Source organism: Scomber japonicus, chromosome 17 (assembly GCF_027409825.1).
Source record: "Scomber japonicus isolate fScoJap1 chromosome 17, fScoJap1.pri, whole genome shotgun sequence".
In the NCBI taxonomy this organism is placed as follows: Eukaryota; Metazoa; Chordata; class Actinopteri; order Scombriformes; family Scombridae; genus Scomber; species Scomber japonicus.
This window is the reverse complement of record NC_070594.1, coordinates 25,917,135-25,932,989: the sequence shown is the minus strand read 5'-3', so window position 1 is coordinate 25,932,989 and position 15,855 is coordinate 25,917,135. Positions and strand designations below refer to the sequence as shown.

At 40.5% G+C, this 15,855-nt stretch overlaps 2 protein-coding genes across 2 annotated transcripts in view; one reads left to right on the top strand and one right to left on the bottom strand.

The window, feature by feature from the left end:
• Positions 1-13,259, bottom strand: part of nt5dc1 (5'-nucleotidase domain containing 1) — a 69,965-nt gene extending 56,706 nt beyond the window's left edge. Inside the window, exons 1-6 of the mRNA XM_053336457.1 lie at positions 12,879-13,259; positions 10,648-10,739; positions 9,446-9,517; positions 9,217-9,326; positions 8,798-8,877; positions 8,623-8,704 (exon numbers count right to left, since the gene is read on the bottom strand). Of these exons, the coding sequence (XP_053192432.1) occupies positions 8,623-8,704; positions 8,798-8,877; positions 9,217-9,326; positions 9,446-9,517; positions 10,648-10,739; positions 12,879-12,971 (529 nt within the window). The 5' untranslated portion in view covers positions 12,972-13,259. The remainder of the gene's footprint in view (positions 1-8,622; positions 8,705-8,797; positions 8,878-9,216; positions 9,327-9,445; positions 9,518-10,647; positions 10,740-12,878) is intronic.
• Positions 3,220-7,926, top strand: col10a1b (collagen, type X, alpha 1b). Its single transcript, XM_053336455.1, has 2 exons — positions 3,220-3,337; positions 6,071-7,926. Exons 1-2 carry the CDS (start codon positions 3,220-3,222, stop codon positions 7,924-7,926), a joined length of 1,974 nt encoding a protein of 657 aa, XP_053192430.1.
• Positions 13,260-15,855: the final 2,596 nt, after the last annotated feature.

The following is a 15,855-nucleotide window of genomic DNA, read 5'->3' as shown; positions in this document are numbered from 1 at the left end:
CTGCATTCCGTACAGTACATCTCCTTTCCTAATTACATGTTTATGCACTGTGAGTTCTTTTTGCCAAAAATGGCACAAGCTTAGCCACAGCATGTAAATCTAAGTAGCTGTTCACATTAAACCTCACATGTGCCAGTTTTAGATAGAGAGGCATTAATTTTGACACACCAAGACGGCAGAAATTGAAAAAAGATCCAAATTAAATAAAAAGCCATGCCTCACTGCGGTCTCAGCCACTTTCACGGTGAGATGAAATGGCATATCTGCAGCTTAGAAGTTGTTAAATGTCGACTCCACACACACACACACACACATATATGCATACATACACATACACATACACACACTACTCTGTCATTTAATTCAAAGAGTTTAGCAAAGATGCCCATGGCTAAGTGAGCGCTCGTGCGGCTGCTGAGACATAGGCAGTTTAGATGATACGTTCGAAGGGAAGGGACTCATTTCCCAAACCACACCTATAATACTATAATACGTGGTGGATTGACCAGCCGGAACTTTCGCATACTATTGATGACAGAATGATGAAGGATGGAGCCGTTTTTCTAGGCACTGCAAAAGAAAACATTATCTTAACAAGTAATCACAGGCTCAGCCCCTCAAGACCTTTTTTTAGAGACTAAATGTTGATCTAAATGATAGATTTCTTTCAATTATTTGAACAAATTAAGATTTTATGAATTTATTTAGCTACTGCAATAACTAGTTAAATAACTGATAAGGATACTTCTGTGTTTGTTAAAAAAAATCCCATCAAACCAAAATCAACAATGTCTGTCTCTCAATAATTTCTGACTTCCTTACCTTGTCTTTGGCATCAAGCCCATTGGTTACTATTGAAGACATACATCTTTAAGAATGGGTCACAAGCATATAGTTTCTTTTTTTTTAAGTTTCTGTAATTCCCTAACAGCTGGGCACTGTCGTTGTTGGGTACTATTTTCAGCAGCGGACTAATACACATTTAAGATATTACTATTATTACTTCCACAATGGGGAAATATACCATTTTTGGTGCTCTATTTAGTATTTCTGGTAGCAGGAAGGCGTGTGTAATTGAGTCAAAATATTCCACAGTGTGTGAATTCATGGTAATGGAGGAACATGTTACCTAAGGCAACAGTGTGGTTCATTGGTGTGTTTTGGAAAACAACAGTACTCTATGGCACAGAAGAATAAGATATAAACAGGCTTCAGTAGTTGTCAGAGTAAGAATGAATGTATGAATGCATCAGAAAATAGTGAGAGACAGACGAACACATTGATGCTTTGAGACTACTCATGGGATTTACTGTTAATAAAAAAGCAGAATATCCTCAGCCTGATCCCTTACTGACCAGCTGAAAAGATCTTTGCCAAAAAGTGTCTCAATAGATAAGCTGTTTTATTACCAGATATTTTAAAACAAAAACAAAAAATCCTGCATCAGCTAAGACATACTTTTACAGCATAATAACACAATACTGTGATTTCATTGAGATATTATATGAAAGCTCATAGAGATCCCTGAATGCAACTGACCGTTAGCATTATTTACTACTTCTGTGTAAAATAAAACCTAAACCTAACAAAAACTTTATGTTAAGAAGATCACATGCACACGTCTTCACAACTGGGACAACTACAGCCCTTCTCCTGAAGCAGTACCCTAACTGATGCAGATCTGTGCTCTGCTCAATGAATCTCAACTGTAGAGAAAAGGCTCAAGCAGAGGGTGAAACAAGTAGAAGAAAACCTCTCTTCTGCCCCCTGCTGTTGAAAAACTGTACTGCATGTTCCTGCACTGAAGCCACATGCCAGTCTGTAAAACTCCCAAAGAGAAGAAACAGCCATAAAACTGCCATCATCATGAGAGGTACTATATGAAATTTAAATATGAACACACATCAAACTCATCTGCTCAATTTAGAGATGTGTCTAGACAAGTGAACACTGACTCTCTTTCAAACCCTTAAATTATAGATGAAAAAAACATTCCACAACTTTCCTGCATCCATTCACAGATGGGTGAAATTTTACATTTACCGAAAACTGACCTAAAAATAAGGGTCTGGTGCATGTTGTCTACCACAGATGCACCTGTGCCCAAGTCTTCAGACAGGAGGAAAATATTGTCAGAACCACACAGTCTTTACTTTTCCAGATAAACACCCTGCCACTTAGTCAATAAATTGATGTTTTTAGCATAACTGGTGTTTGAGCAGTTAAAAAGCCTAAAGATAGACTAAAACGAGCAATTTAACTCTCCTGAGTCATCAGTCAAAAAGTGCAAACACAGTGATTTACGTGTCAAATGTACATATGAATAGAGGAGGTTCACTTTTTAAGACCTGTGTGACTGCCTGCCACAACAAGACATCATAACAACAAAGATAAATCAAGAAACTAACTTTTAAGTGTCACCCAAGGGCAATTTTCACAGGAATCCCCTCTCTGCTGCTCCTTACAGACAGAGAGAAGCAGAAGCAGAGAGACACAGTGGAGGAGAGGGAGGACCGTCACCCTGGAGTGACAGGCCTCCTGAGGACATGGCACCCCTCATTAAAGATGACATCAGAGCAGGGAGGGCCGTCTAATGCGAGGTAGATCCTATGCGATGCTGGAGAGTGGCTCAGTATAAATACCTTGAGCCCAATGCCCTGGGAAGCAGCAGCTGCCACTAAGACAGCCAGACTTCACAACTAAGGATATAACTGAGACGTGCCAGGACAGCAGCTTCCCGACCCCCCCGCTGTTCTTACGGAGCGTGAACCTTCCCGGTAAGGTGGCTTTTTTTTCTGCCTGATTTCAGTGTTAGTGCATGAGGGATTACCATTTGCAGCCTGGCTCTTGTTTGAGGGGGGAGGGTCGGTGCCAGTGTGGTGGTAGTAGTGTAATGAGCCATGTGCTACAGCTGAGTTTACACTGGGACATAATTCATAAGAGTACAAATGAGAATACAAAGTTTTGGATATTTTTCACAGTGGCTGCACACTTGAGCAGTGCAGAAAATGACTGATGAGCATGATCTATGTGGTTTAGAAATGAAAGATCCCAACATCTAATTTAGATGTTAGATTGGCTGATGCATCACCACGCTGCAGGAGAGGCACTTGTCTCACCACTGTGAAGCATGGCTGCAGATTGTCATTGGAAAAAAAGTGATACATGCAGAGTTTTCTCACAATTGGATGTTGTCTTTTGCAGGTTTAGCTTCACAAGATGGACCTGAGGGTAACCAGCGTTGTCCTCGTCCTCCTGGCTTTGGCTGAGGCGACCCCTGATAGATACTACCATGTGCCCAAAGTGAGCAAGACTCCCTACCCCGTCAAGAGTCACGGTGAGTCACACATCTTTTGGCTCATGAAAAAAGTGTGCTTGTGGTCTTTTTTTTTTTTTTAATATAAAAATAATCTTAGTACCAAAATAGTCTGGCTACGCTGCAATTAACACAAATCCAGATGGTTCAAGTTGAATGGAGAGGAATAAGCAGAAATAGAAAGAATGCCTCAGTGGCAATCTATGCTCCAGCTCAATGGAATCTGTTTATCTTTAGCACAATAATTAAACTGCAACCCAGCGCATTGTTCATTTAAAATCAGGACAAGCTGCACCACAAAACCGTTTTCAGGCTGTATCAGCTCCACAATCCATCACTTTTTGTTCAATAATTAAAACAAGTTTAGATGAATGAAACTGCAAAATAGCACCAGATGACACCGTAGCTGTATGTCTACGTCCTTTAAAATTAAAAACATGAAAGCCTAAAAGCAATGCAAAGATTCTCAAAGATGTTTCAAACAAACCAACTAATTATGTGTAAGTTTCAGATTACAATTATCTATAATAGCACTCAAAAGTCATATGATGCAGTCTCCCTGAAGCGACTTTACAGTGACCTGCTGAAAAATGATGGCAGCCTTTCTTTCATTTAACCAATGTGACAAATAAGGCGCATTTCCTAATTAACTGCAGATTCCACTCATTACTGTAATCATCTTCACCACACCACTTTTCTGGCCTTCCAATAAAACCTACTATTATGGATCCCAGCAGCTCACATACAATCAAGTAAATGAGCCTGCCAAAGTGCCACCCTCCTTCATTAACTGTCATCAAGGTGCACACTGAGCAGGTCCAGTGCAACCTCTCACTGGCTCAGAGCGGGAGGATGTGGCTGAACTGATGTGAATGTGTATCTATGTAGAACTGTAAGGGGGGGGGGGGGGTGTAGCTGTAAAATAGCACTTGCGCCCTCAACAAATAAAGGTTAAAGAAGGAAACTGTCACTTTGCACATGTCATAAAAACTGCCAGGATGATGTATAACGCTGTATTTTATATACCAACAAAACAATCATTTAAATTTTTTATTCAACGGCTCAGAATTTATGTCTTTAGTTCTGTTTTTGAGGTGGATCTGATGTGGTTTCACTGTCTGTCATAACATAAAAATAGAACCTCAAGTCAACAATGAGAGCGAAAATTTGAAAAATGTCCAAAACAGATGTTGTTACCACGGTTCAGTCACACCCTGAACAGACTGCTTTGTGGTATTAAAATTGCCCCACACAATTAGAATGCAAAAACAACAAACGCAGACCATGAAGAAAAAACTTGCACGGGTTCAAGCAGTAAATCTACCAAATAAACCACAGTGTATTTACTGTAGCTTCTATCTGAAGCTGAAAAAATATAGTTGTTCCAATACAGAAAGCAATGAGCAACTACAAAACTGAAGAGGAAAAAAAGGAGTCAGACTTAGGGGGTTGGGACAGTGCAGTGCAGGTCACTCATGGTTCAGCTCTTGGGTCAGCTACTGCGGCCAGCGTCATCACCTCAAGTCTGTGGTGTTACTGGCTGCCAAAAGGTTCCATTCTGGCACAAATATCCTGTGTGGGGTTTCAGGCACAGCTTTATGTGGCTTTAAAATGACAGCCTTGTCAAAGCATTCTCTTCTCAAAACACCATTTCAAAAGAGGAGCCAACACTATTGGACTTGTTTTTCACAGGCCATGAATCTCTATTGGAATTATGGTGTGACAGTGTTATACCCAGGTATATTTGTTTATGTATTTTTTAACATTGTATTGCAATATCTATATGTATATAGATATCTAAATGTAAATTAAAGTTTAATGTCAAATTTCAGCTAAGCAAAGTTAGATAATTTTAAGTAGCTTTAAGTATATACCTAGTATTCAAAACAGTCCCTTAGAAATTAAATAAAATCATATTTCCTGACAATCAATTCAACAGAGAAAGCAAGTTTGCCAATCCCATGTGTTGATTTCATAGGGTAGGTTTATCATTATGTTATCAAGTTGACTTTATATGTTAGTACAGTACACTCATTTGACAATACACATACTCATTTGACCTTGGCCATAGACTATGCTATGTGGTAGGAAATGCATCAAGGAAATGCTGACAACTTGCAGACCACTAACTATACATTTACCATCATGGGCAGGGCAGGAAATTAAAGGGTGCAGTATAGCACAAGTGAATTCAACTGAAATGTACAGGACCCAGTTTGTTGGGTCCCACGCCAGCAGATATATGGTTGGTGAGGACACCACCTCAGACCACCAGGGCAAAGAGAACTATCCTGGGAAAAAAGGAAGGCAGTACCCACAACCAGCCCTGCATGTGGAGTAGTGTTTCAAGTCAGGTTGTAGTCTTACAAACCCTTGTATTATTCAAAGACTGGGAAGCATTTCATGTAATGCAGTGAAAAAGAAGAAATGCAATAAAAGAACATAGAGAAAAAAATGTTTTTTTAAAAATTCATGTTTCCAGGTAGTGATACATAAAGGCTATATATACCACTTTTCTTTTTCTCATTTTCTTGATTATTTCTATGCTTGCAAACATGAATACTTTTTACCACATCAACATTCAACATCCATCTACAGCATTCTGTGTGAAGCTGGGCACAACCTACTTTACTATTAAAGCTCCTATTTTGGACGGACAGTTCATTAAATCCAACATGACAAAATAGGTGTGGTTAGATCCATTAAATTACTTGAATAATTGCATCACATGTATCTATATTTATGTGTCCCCAGCTGTTGCAGGTCATCCAGGTCCTCCAGGTCCTCCAGGTGAGCCAGGTCCAATGGGCCCAGTTGGACCTCCTGGAAAAAGTGGTATGGGACATACAGGACAACAAGGCCCACCTGGACCTCCCGGACCCGCTGGCTACTCTCAAGCAGGTAAACCTGGTAGCCCAGGTGGCCCTGGAAAACCAGGTGCCAATGGCATCCCTGGTGATAGAGGTGCACCTGGTGCAACTGGAGCAATGGGTCCCAGAGGTTCCCCTGGTTCACCTGGAATTCCTGGACCTGCTGGACTTTCTTCTGTTGGCAAACCTGGACCATCTGGCATGCCTGGTGGAATGGGGCCAAGAGGAGAGCCTGGTTTGAAGGGACATCCTGGTATTCCTGGTCTTCCTGGCAACAAGGGAGAGAGAGGTATTGGAGTTCCTGGTGTTCAAGGAGCACCAGGCCCCGTTGGACCAATGGGCCCAGCTGGTATGCCTGGCAAATCTGGAATTGGTCAACCTGGTGCTACTGGCTATCCTGGAGAACCTGGCAAGTCTGGAATGCCAGGAAGAGATGGTGCTCCTGGACCAATGGGTATGCAAGGGCCAAAGGGTCACACTGGAGCTCCAGGCGTAGGAGCATCAGGGAAACCAGGTCAGAATGGTACCCCAGGTGTGCCTGGACCTATGGGACTTAAAGGTCCACAGGGTCCAGCTGGTCAGCCAGGTTCCCCTGGCATGCCAGGTGTTGGAAAAACAGGAGAATCTGGAATACCAGGTAGCAGAGGATCCCCCGGTAGTCCAGGAACCACTGGTCAGAAAGGGGAGCCAGGCCCTACTGGTTTTACTGGTCAGCCAGGTGCTCCTGGTCCTATGGGCCCATCTGGTCCACAAGGTGCAAGAGGATTCCAGGGTGAGTCAGGCCCAGGGGGACCCAAAGGCGACACTGGTATGGTAGGTGCACCAGGGCCTAGGGGAACCAAAGGTGAACAGGGAGCTCAGGGTTTCACTGGAAAACCTGGATCTCCTGGGGCTGTAGGCCCTTCAGGTCTGCCAGGTCATAATGGTCCTCAGGGTCAAAAGGGTTCACAAGGCCACGCTGGTGCCCCAGGAATCCCAGGATCAAATGGCGCTCAAGGACATAAAGGACACCCAGGCACCCCAGGAGCACCAGGAAAATCCGGTGAGATGGGAAGGCCAGGTTCCATGGGACCAGTTGGGCCCCCTGGTCCATCAGGTCCTTCTGGACTCAAGGGCCATCCAGGTATGCCAGGCCCACCTGGCCCAGCTGGCCTAACAGCTAAGGGAATGTCTGGTCCTTCGGGTCCACCTGGAATCCCAGGACCCAGAGGTCAAGATGGTATCCCAGGTGCTTCTGGTCCTCCTGGTCCTCCTGGCCCACCAGGAGAGGTAGTCTATCACCATGAGAAGAGCATGCCAATCAAATCCCATGAGGTTGTGATGTCTCATGAAATGATGAAGGCTCCTATGTCTGCCTTCAGTGCTGTGCTGACCAGGGCCTATCCTCCAGCTGCTACCCCTATTCAGTTCCATCAGGTTCTGTACAATGGTGAGCACCATTATGATGACCATACTGGTGTGTTTACCTGCCAAATCCCAGGCCTCTACTTTTTCAGCTATCATATGCACGTCAATGGTGCCAATGCATTGGTCGCCCTCTACAAAAATGAGGATCCAGTTGTTTTCACCTATGATGAGTACAACAAGGGCTTCCTGGATCAGATGTCAGGCAGTGCTGTTCTTATGCTGCACCCTGGTGACAGAGTCTATGTCCAGGTACCTGATGAGGAGAGTAATGGTATATTTGCAGCAGACAATGTTCATTGCTCTTTCTCTGGGTTCTTGATTGCCTCAACGTGATTTCACAAATCCAATTAAACCTCAAAATATTACAAAACATTGAACTACTCAGAGAAATAGATCAGTTTACAAAAAATTCCACTGAGATTGTACAATCAAGAAAATATGGTTGTAAACTGCCTCATTAAAATCTTTGCAATGATGGAAAAGTCTTACATTTTTTAAGAAATTACTCTGACAGAGGCATTAATAGTGAGCAAAATTTTAAAGTATATGGTCCTAATTCATCAGTTTTCCCAGTTCACCACATGTGTGCCTTTGCGACTTTAAGAAACATGAAATAATATTGGAAGATATCTTAAATGGTGCTCTACAACTGCCTGTAACATTTACAGCACGTCTTTTATATGTGTTTGTTTTTATTAATGTCTGTTGTTTAAGATTTTTCCTGTAATGTACATGCAAAAGACACACAAAACTGTTGTACTATATATTATTAGAGATCAGCACATTCTCACAAGCACGGTGATAAGCAAAACACAGAATGAGAAATTCAAACTGCATTTTATCACAAAAAAAATGTCCCATTGGATGTCTTAAGTTATGTACCACCGACCAAAACACAGAATAAAGTTTTCGTTTGAAAAAGAAACGTGTATTGTGTGTGTTGTTCTACTGGAGCATGGTTCCTTAACTAAAGGTCATGAGTCAAGGGAATAAAATGTAATGTGTGCTGGTTAAGGATAAAATCCATACCTTTGAATGCTGATGTGTTATAATTGTGGTCGATGGCAGCAACCATGTCTTTCCAAAAGTCAGAATTCACCTCATTTCCTCGCTGTTCCAAAGAACACAAATGATAAATTTGAAAAGGTTATTCCACATGGAATTAGCAACTATTAATATGAAACCATAACTTATCAAATATTACCTTATGCAACATGTCCACAACTCTTCCACAGAGAAAAGCCCCAGGTAGATCAAAGTAGTTGTCATAGAAATAGTATTTTGCTACAAAGACAAAAAAAAGACAGCAGAAAATCAATTACATCTCTTTAAAAGACCTATGAAACAATCCCACATAATGCACATTAGCCCGGGATCCAACATAATCAACGGCCCAATGCCCCAGGGCAGATTGATTGGTTAGTCTGAAACATCTGGGCGTTATTTTCGTTTTTTGGCTCCCGGGCCACTGAAAATATACAGTACAATATATACAGGGGGTCAGTATAACTCTGATCTACTGACAAGGTGGGCCAGTGGGGAAAAAAATTTACATTAGACACTGCATTAGTCTATTTAAGTCAAACAGATATTAGGCATTAAAGATGGATATGAACAGAATACCAGATCTTGTGAAGGAGGTATTGAGGCTGTTGAAGTGCTTCCACTCCCTTTTAGGGCCATAATGTTTGATAATCTCTTCTGTGCTGAGGTCAATGGTTCCATGTGTTGCTCTATACAAGGAAAAAATAAATATATATATTATACCACTTTGCAATCTGTAAGGACAATAATAACTATGATGGGAGAAGTGAGGAGAAGATCAAATTAATTTCATGTGACAAGAGCCTACCGCAAGACGGTTCCATCTTCGGCCAGCTTCACAAGGTTTCCGTCCTCCAGATCCACCACTAGCCCTTTAAAACTGGATACAAAACTCAGTCAGCATGTTTAATGCAAATGATGTAACTCATAGGCAGGTATCTTTTACTGTATGTCATTCCCCCTCTGTTCCATCATTTCCTGTCTCTCTAGTAGGGATGCACATGGTTAACCGTTTAACCATTAACCGATAACAGGAACTTTGACCGATTAATATTAGTTAATTTTTATATTTTTTTTAAATTTAGCTATTTATGTCAATCAACGCATGGGCCATTCTGGTCAGGCGCTACCTCTGCATTCCAGGGACATCTGTGCCATCTGAGCGCCTATTCTCCGCTGCGGGTCTCACAGTAAACAGACTGCACACCAGGCATTTGTTTATCTGGTGGCTATTTGCTATTTATTTATCTATTTGTTTATATGGTGGCTATTATTGATTTTATTTAGAATACTTTGATACACGGCTCAGACTTATTTTCTTGGTTACACGGGAGGACTTCGTGCCAATATATATATATATATATATATATATATATATATATAAAATATTGTTATATACTGTTTGATTAAAAGGGTGTTTTCGTTTGGTAAATCTGTTCTTGTTCATTAGAAAGTCTGGTAACGATTTGATATTTGAAGTGTTTTTGATACGTTACAGCTTTGCTGTCTTTTTTCTCTCTCCTTGCTTAATTCTGTTCAGCAGCACTGCAGCTGTTTGAGATGTGAAAAATCCTAATATTTTGTTGTTATTGTTTATTTGGCTGGTATTTGCACATTTAAAAATGAAGCCCATAAGAAAAACAAAAAACATTTGTCCCTGTACTTTTGAATGGGTCACAGACACTCAATAGAGCATTTAAATCTTATCGGTTAATGGTTAATAATCGGTTAATGGGGTCGGCTATCCGTCATAAAAAAAAATCAAAATGTGCATCCCTACTCTCTACTCTCATTGTCTATTGAAAAGAAAAAATGAGTCTTGGGACTTGTTAAGAGTGATTTATTGATTTATTTTACATAATTTGGGGTAAAGTAACAGGCATGTTTTTCAGCAGTAAAGTGCATTTTGCTACACTTTGATTATAAGACTGAATTTGTTAGCCATGAGCAGTGGATGAATATAGTCAATAATTTCCCACTGAAGTGAGAGAGTTCCTGGTAATGACTCACCAGAAATCCCAGGTAGCAGGGGTCAGGGTCAGCAGGTCCTTGTCATAGCCTTTATGCTCCACCAGATACCTGGCAAAGCTCTCATAGATCAGCTGCAGAAATAAAGAGGAGATCCTGTCAGTTCGAAGGGCCTGACCGATACTGGATTCTTGGGGCTGATACCAATACCAATATTAGGGAGTTAAAAAATTCTGATATTCATCTATTGTCCGATAATCTTATACATACTGAATATGTATATAAAATTGACATTTTTTGCTATCAAACAGTTGTGATAAAGATATGTGATGGAAGCCATGATATTTTACAGTTTAACTATAAACACAGTGCACTGAAACAGTAAACTACACTGGGATGCATACATGTATGCATATATTAAACTTGAATTGACATTAACATTGCCTGTATAACTAAAAATATTATCAGACAACATATATGCTGATACCGATATATCTGTGATAAGCCAATATCAGCCGATAATGTCAGTTGACCAATATATCAGTCTGGCTCTAATCAACACAACATGGTGAAAGGAAAATGTAGAAAAATCTGGCAGAAAACCTTTTAAAGCTGCATTAAAGATGTAAAGGTGAACATGTTACAAGTTTCTTATTAATACATCCAACAGTCAGAGTAACATTTCCTCTGAGATGTGTTTGTGTGCTCCTCAAATAAGTCCAATATTACACTATATCTGAGATTGGTTTTCATCAGACTTACACTGTATTAAGTATATTTATTACTCATTGCAACTTTGTCTTGTGTAGCTTATTACTTTTTCCCCCAGTATTTTTGATGTACGTTTTAGAGCCCAAAACGTACATCCGCACAACTGCTATTAACAACCGCCATAATGTAGCTATTCAATACTTAGTGTCTTGCTATGCAGACCTGCAATTCTGCCTCATAATTATTGTTTGTTTTTGTCATTTGTGGTCAAATGTTATTGTCATTATTTTCTGAATAAACTTGACTGTGCTACTGTGATGTAATAATTTCCCTTTAATTTCAATAAAGTCAATCTATCTATCTTTTTTCCTAACTAAATGTTCTATTATGTTCACCAGGTAGTCACTAACTATGTCTGTTTTTTGCAGAAAGAAGAGCGAAGATGTTGAAAATAGCACTTGTGTAAATAGACAAGAAAAAAACAAAGACCTAAAAGAGACTAAAAATCTGTTTAGAACTGAGGGTAGTCTGCTGTTAAGTCATTGTGGACATTACACGTCATCATTTGATCAATTGTAAATATTAACAAAAAATCAGTAAGAGCAGCTTTAAGTTTTAATCCATTTTAGTTTATTTTTAAGCAATCTGCTCCATCACTAGAGTAGCAATTATTTTTCATTATCAGTTAATTTGTCAACTATTGATTCAATTAATCAATCAGTTGTTTGGGTTATAAAAGTCAGAAAATGTCGCTCACAAAATGTGCAATTTTTCTCCTAAAAATTATACAAATCAATGAATGGATTATGAAAGTACTTTGCAATTCATTTTCTCTGAATCCACTATTTGTTGCAGCTTAGTCATCACATTAACATTCATTGTGTAACATATGCATCGACCTTTAACAAGCATTAGAATTTTAGAGATTGTCTTGAGAAACATGTTTGTTTTTTTGGTGAAATCACTGAATAATGGAAGAACTCATATAAGCACTGGTCAACTGAGACTTTCTCCAGTAGGCAGCCCTGAGGGGTTCCCTACTCATGGTCTGACATCAGCTGGCACACACACACATGTGTCATGCATGAAGCAGCACAGAGCATCAATGAACTCTAGGCCTGATCAGACAGGCCTAAGTTATGACATGATTAGCTGAGGTTCAACAGTCTGCTTTTTGTCACTCAGGGTCACAGAATGCAGCCGCAGCAGGTGAGTCTGCAGATGCTTGGAGCTCCTAATAAAAGCGAATGATGATGATGATGTTGATGATGATGATGATGATGAGAAGCTGCTCGCTGTCAATAGGCCTCAGAGGAGCTTTAAAGACATGTATGTGCATCACGCAGAGTGGCTGCAGCATCAGGAGCATCGCATCTCTGCCTTCAACCACTCATCACAATCATATGCGTTTTCCAGCCTTCACTCACACAGGCGACACCGAGCTGAGCAATGACCGCTGAGCCTATTGACGGCTCCGTGCTATTTTTAATCCAGATGTGCTGCGGATCGAAGCGGCACGGCCACCGTATGGTTATGTATCAGAGCTAGCCGTGCACACTCACCCTGGAAGTCTCCTTCAGGTGGTACCGGCACAGCGTGTGGTCCAAGTCGAAGCCGATAACATCGCACTCCGACAGGCTGAAGTATTCACTCATTGTAGCTGAAGCCGCTGCAACAACTGCGGGGGAAGAGAAGAGCTCCGGAGCCTACCGGTCCCGTCCACACATTCACCGACTGATGAGTCAATGTCACCGGCTGGAGGCTGGAGGCGGGGACGCTGCAGTCTGGAGCCGCAATGCTCGGCTTGTTGTAAACGGCAGCGCAAAAACAATTCACCACAGCCGTTTTTCTTTAACCAGAGTGTGTTGTCAGAGTTGAGTGGTGAGTAAACCTCAATAAGTTACTCATGTGGAGGCGGGAGTTAAACTCCTGTGCGCCAGAAGAAGGCGGCAGAGAGGCGAGCGCGGGAGCGTGCAGTGCTTCCGGGTATGAAACGAAAACCGTAACGCACAGAGCACAGGCGCAGCGTGGATTTAAAAAGCGCATTCTATTTTGAAGGGCCCTGCTGGGGCTCTGTTCATCCCCTCTGGTCAGTCATCAACCCTTAAAAGCACGATCTTTCAGTAGCTAAATGAACATTGCACCAGTTTTCTTGCTGTAATCATTCCTCCTGTCCATACTCGCCATTAGATAGATAGATAGATAGATAGATAGATAGATAGATAGATAGATCCCACAGTGGGGCAAATTCATTGTTACAGCAGCTCAGAAAAAACATTTTAAAAAAGGGTTAGGGTTAGCTGCAGAAAGCCAGCAGGGAGAACAGTCCATGGGGGGGGGGGGGGGGGTCTCCCTTCATAATGCACTTACAATGTAAGTGATGGAGGACACAATCCACAGTCCTCCTTCTGTGCAAAAATGTACTTAAATGTGTATTTAAAGCTACCTCCATCATTAAGGACCCTCACAGCCTGTTTTCCCTCCTGGCGACTGGAAAAAGGTACAGGAGCATCTGCTGCAGATTTAGCAGGATGCTGAACAGCTTAAGGCTTGTTAACAAACGATACGATGCCCCCCCCCCCCCCCCCCCCACACACACACACACACACTCACCCACTGAGACAATTTCAAACAGACTAACAACAGCACTTTACTTTACTTGCTTTGACTTGAGCTAGTTAGACTGTGTGGACACACTGTGGATTTTGTCCTCCATCACTTCCACTGAAAGCACATTTGAAGGAGATCTTTTAATAAATGAATAGGATGAACTGATTACAGAGAGGAAAATGTCATTTAGTGTCCTGTGGGCATCTGACTGCTGTTTTAGGACAGGCTTGACAAACTGAACCATTTTTTAAAAATACAGCAGTAGTGGAAAGTCACTTAGTATGAACAGTTGTTTAAAAAACCAACAGTCCCGTTTTTACTTCTAAATGTGTTTTTCTATGGACCAACCAAACACCTCTCTCTCACCGTCGCATTGAAAGTTAAGCAGGGATATGTTTGAAATTAAAGAGTTGAGTGAGTATAAACAGCTATTTGATATTGAAACTGTGCAGCATTTATTTCTAAGAGCAGTTTCTTTCACAGCACACGTTCACTTGTAGCAAGAGAAGTGCAGGTGTTACTAATATAACATTAATGATGGCTCAGTTCTGTTAAGGTGCTCCAGCTGCAATCAACCTAACAACCATCACCTGTGTTTTTGCTACTATGTCAAGTCAAAGTATCGGCTGTGAAAAGGGCCTACTAGATATCTGAAAGTGGACAATTTATCACCAAATGGAGGATCAATCAATCAAACTTTATTTGTATAGCACTTTTCATACAGGGTAATGTAACACAAAGTGCTTTACATGGTAAAAAAAAAAAACCAAAACAAACAAATAAATAAGACAAAAAACAAACAAATACACAAAAAACAGGAAGTGAGGAAACATTAACGTAACTCTCATGAATCTGCAGTGAGGAAACACCAGAGGTATAAAAATGTAAATATTAAGATTAACCCTAACAAAATAAAAGATTAATAAAATATAATAAAGTAATTATAAAATAAAGTCACTGTAAAATAAAGTGGGTAAAACCAGAAATTTAAGGAGGGATATTAGAGGAAAATAAAATATTTAAACAATTAAGAGGAAATGCGATGACGTAAAACCAGACATAAAAGGCAAGGCAAGGCAGTTTATTTTATTTTATTTATATAGCGCATTTTATACACAATGGCAACTCAATGTGCTGGTAAAGGTATGAAACAGTCAGGAAATAAAATAGAATAAAACAGAATAGTCCAAGTAGTAAAACACGCTAAAAGGCCGGGTCAAGCTCCCGAGTATCTGCTCTTTGCTTGGGTGAAAGTAGGATTCAAGGACAGTTAAAGAGTATTAGGTCAGGCTGTGAGAATGGTATCACCTGTCAGATGGCTCACTAGATTTATAACAACACAGCCTGATGTGGCCAAATGAAATGTCAACCAGAGAATAGTTGAATTTTAAGAAAACACCTGAAAAGCCTGGAGGGGGGGGGGGGTATTTACCAAAAATATGACTAAATATGATAAGCTGATTTCTTTTAGTTTTGTTTAACAACACATGTTGTTATCTTGGTATATTTTCTAGATTAAATGAATGTTGCAGCGTTGTAAAATCATTTTGTAATGGATAAACTTCTTGTTTATATCGTATTCATTCCATTATGCTGTCTTGAGAGAAAAGACTGGTTTTTAATAATCAATATTTAACTGTGCCAGCTTCTGCCAGGAGAAAAAAACTGATGAAAAGTTTGTATTTTTATCTCCAGCAGACATAAGTACATTTCAGTACATTGAGAGCAGGCTGTGTTGATAGCAGTGCTTACCATTTTACAATAGGCGTTACAAGGCTCCTAATCTGTTTCAAGTCACATCATGGCTCTTAAATTGACATCCATTGAAAACATTGGTCTCATACTGAACCAGAGCATCTGAAAATGATTCCCATACCTGATTTGTTATGATCTGCTAAAGTCAGGCATGAACAACCTGACCAACCTCTA

Bases quoted from the DNA above. Each gene is read 5' to 3' on its own strand.
- col10a1b (XM_053336455.1), top strand. From the start codon at position 3,220: ATGGACCTGAGGGTAACCAGCGTTGTCCTCGTCCTCCTGGCTTTGGCT. The intron at 3,338-6,070 runs GTGAGTCACACA...ATGTGTCCCCAG, and splicing joins CTACCCCGTCAAGAGTCACG to CTGTTGCAGGTCATCCAGGT.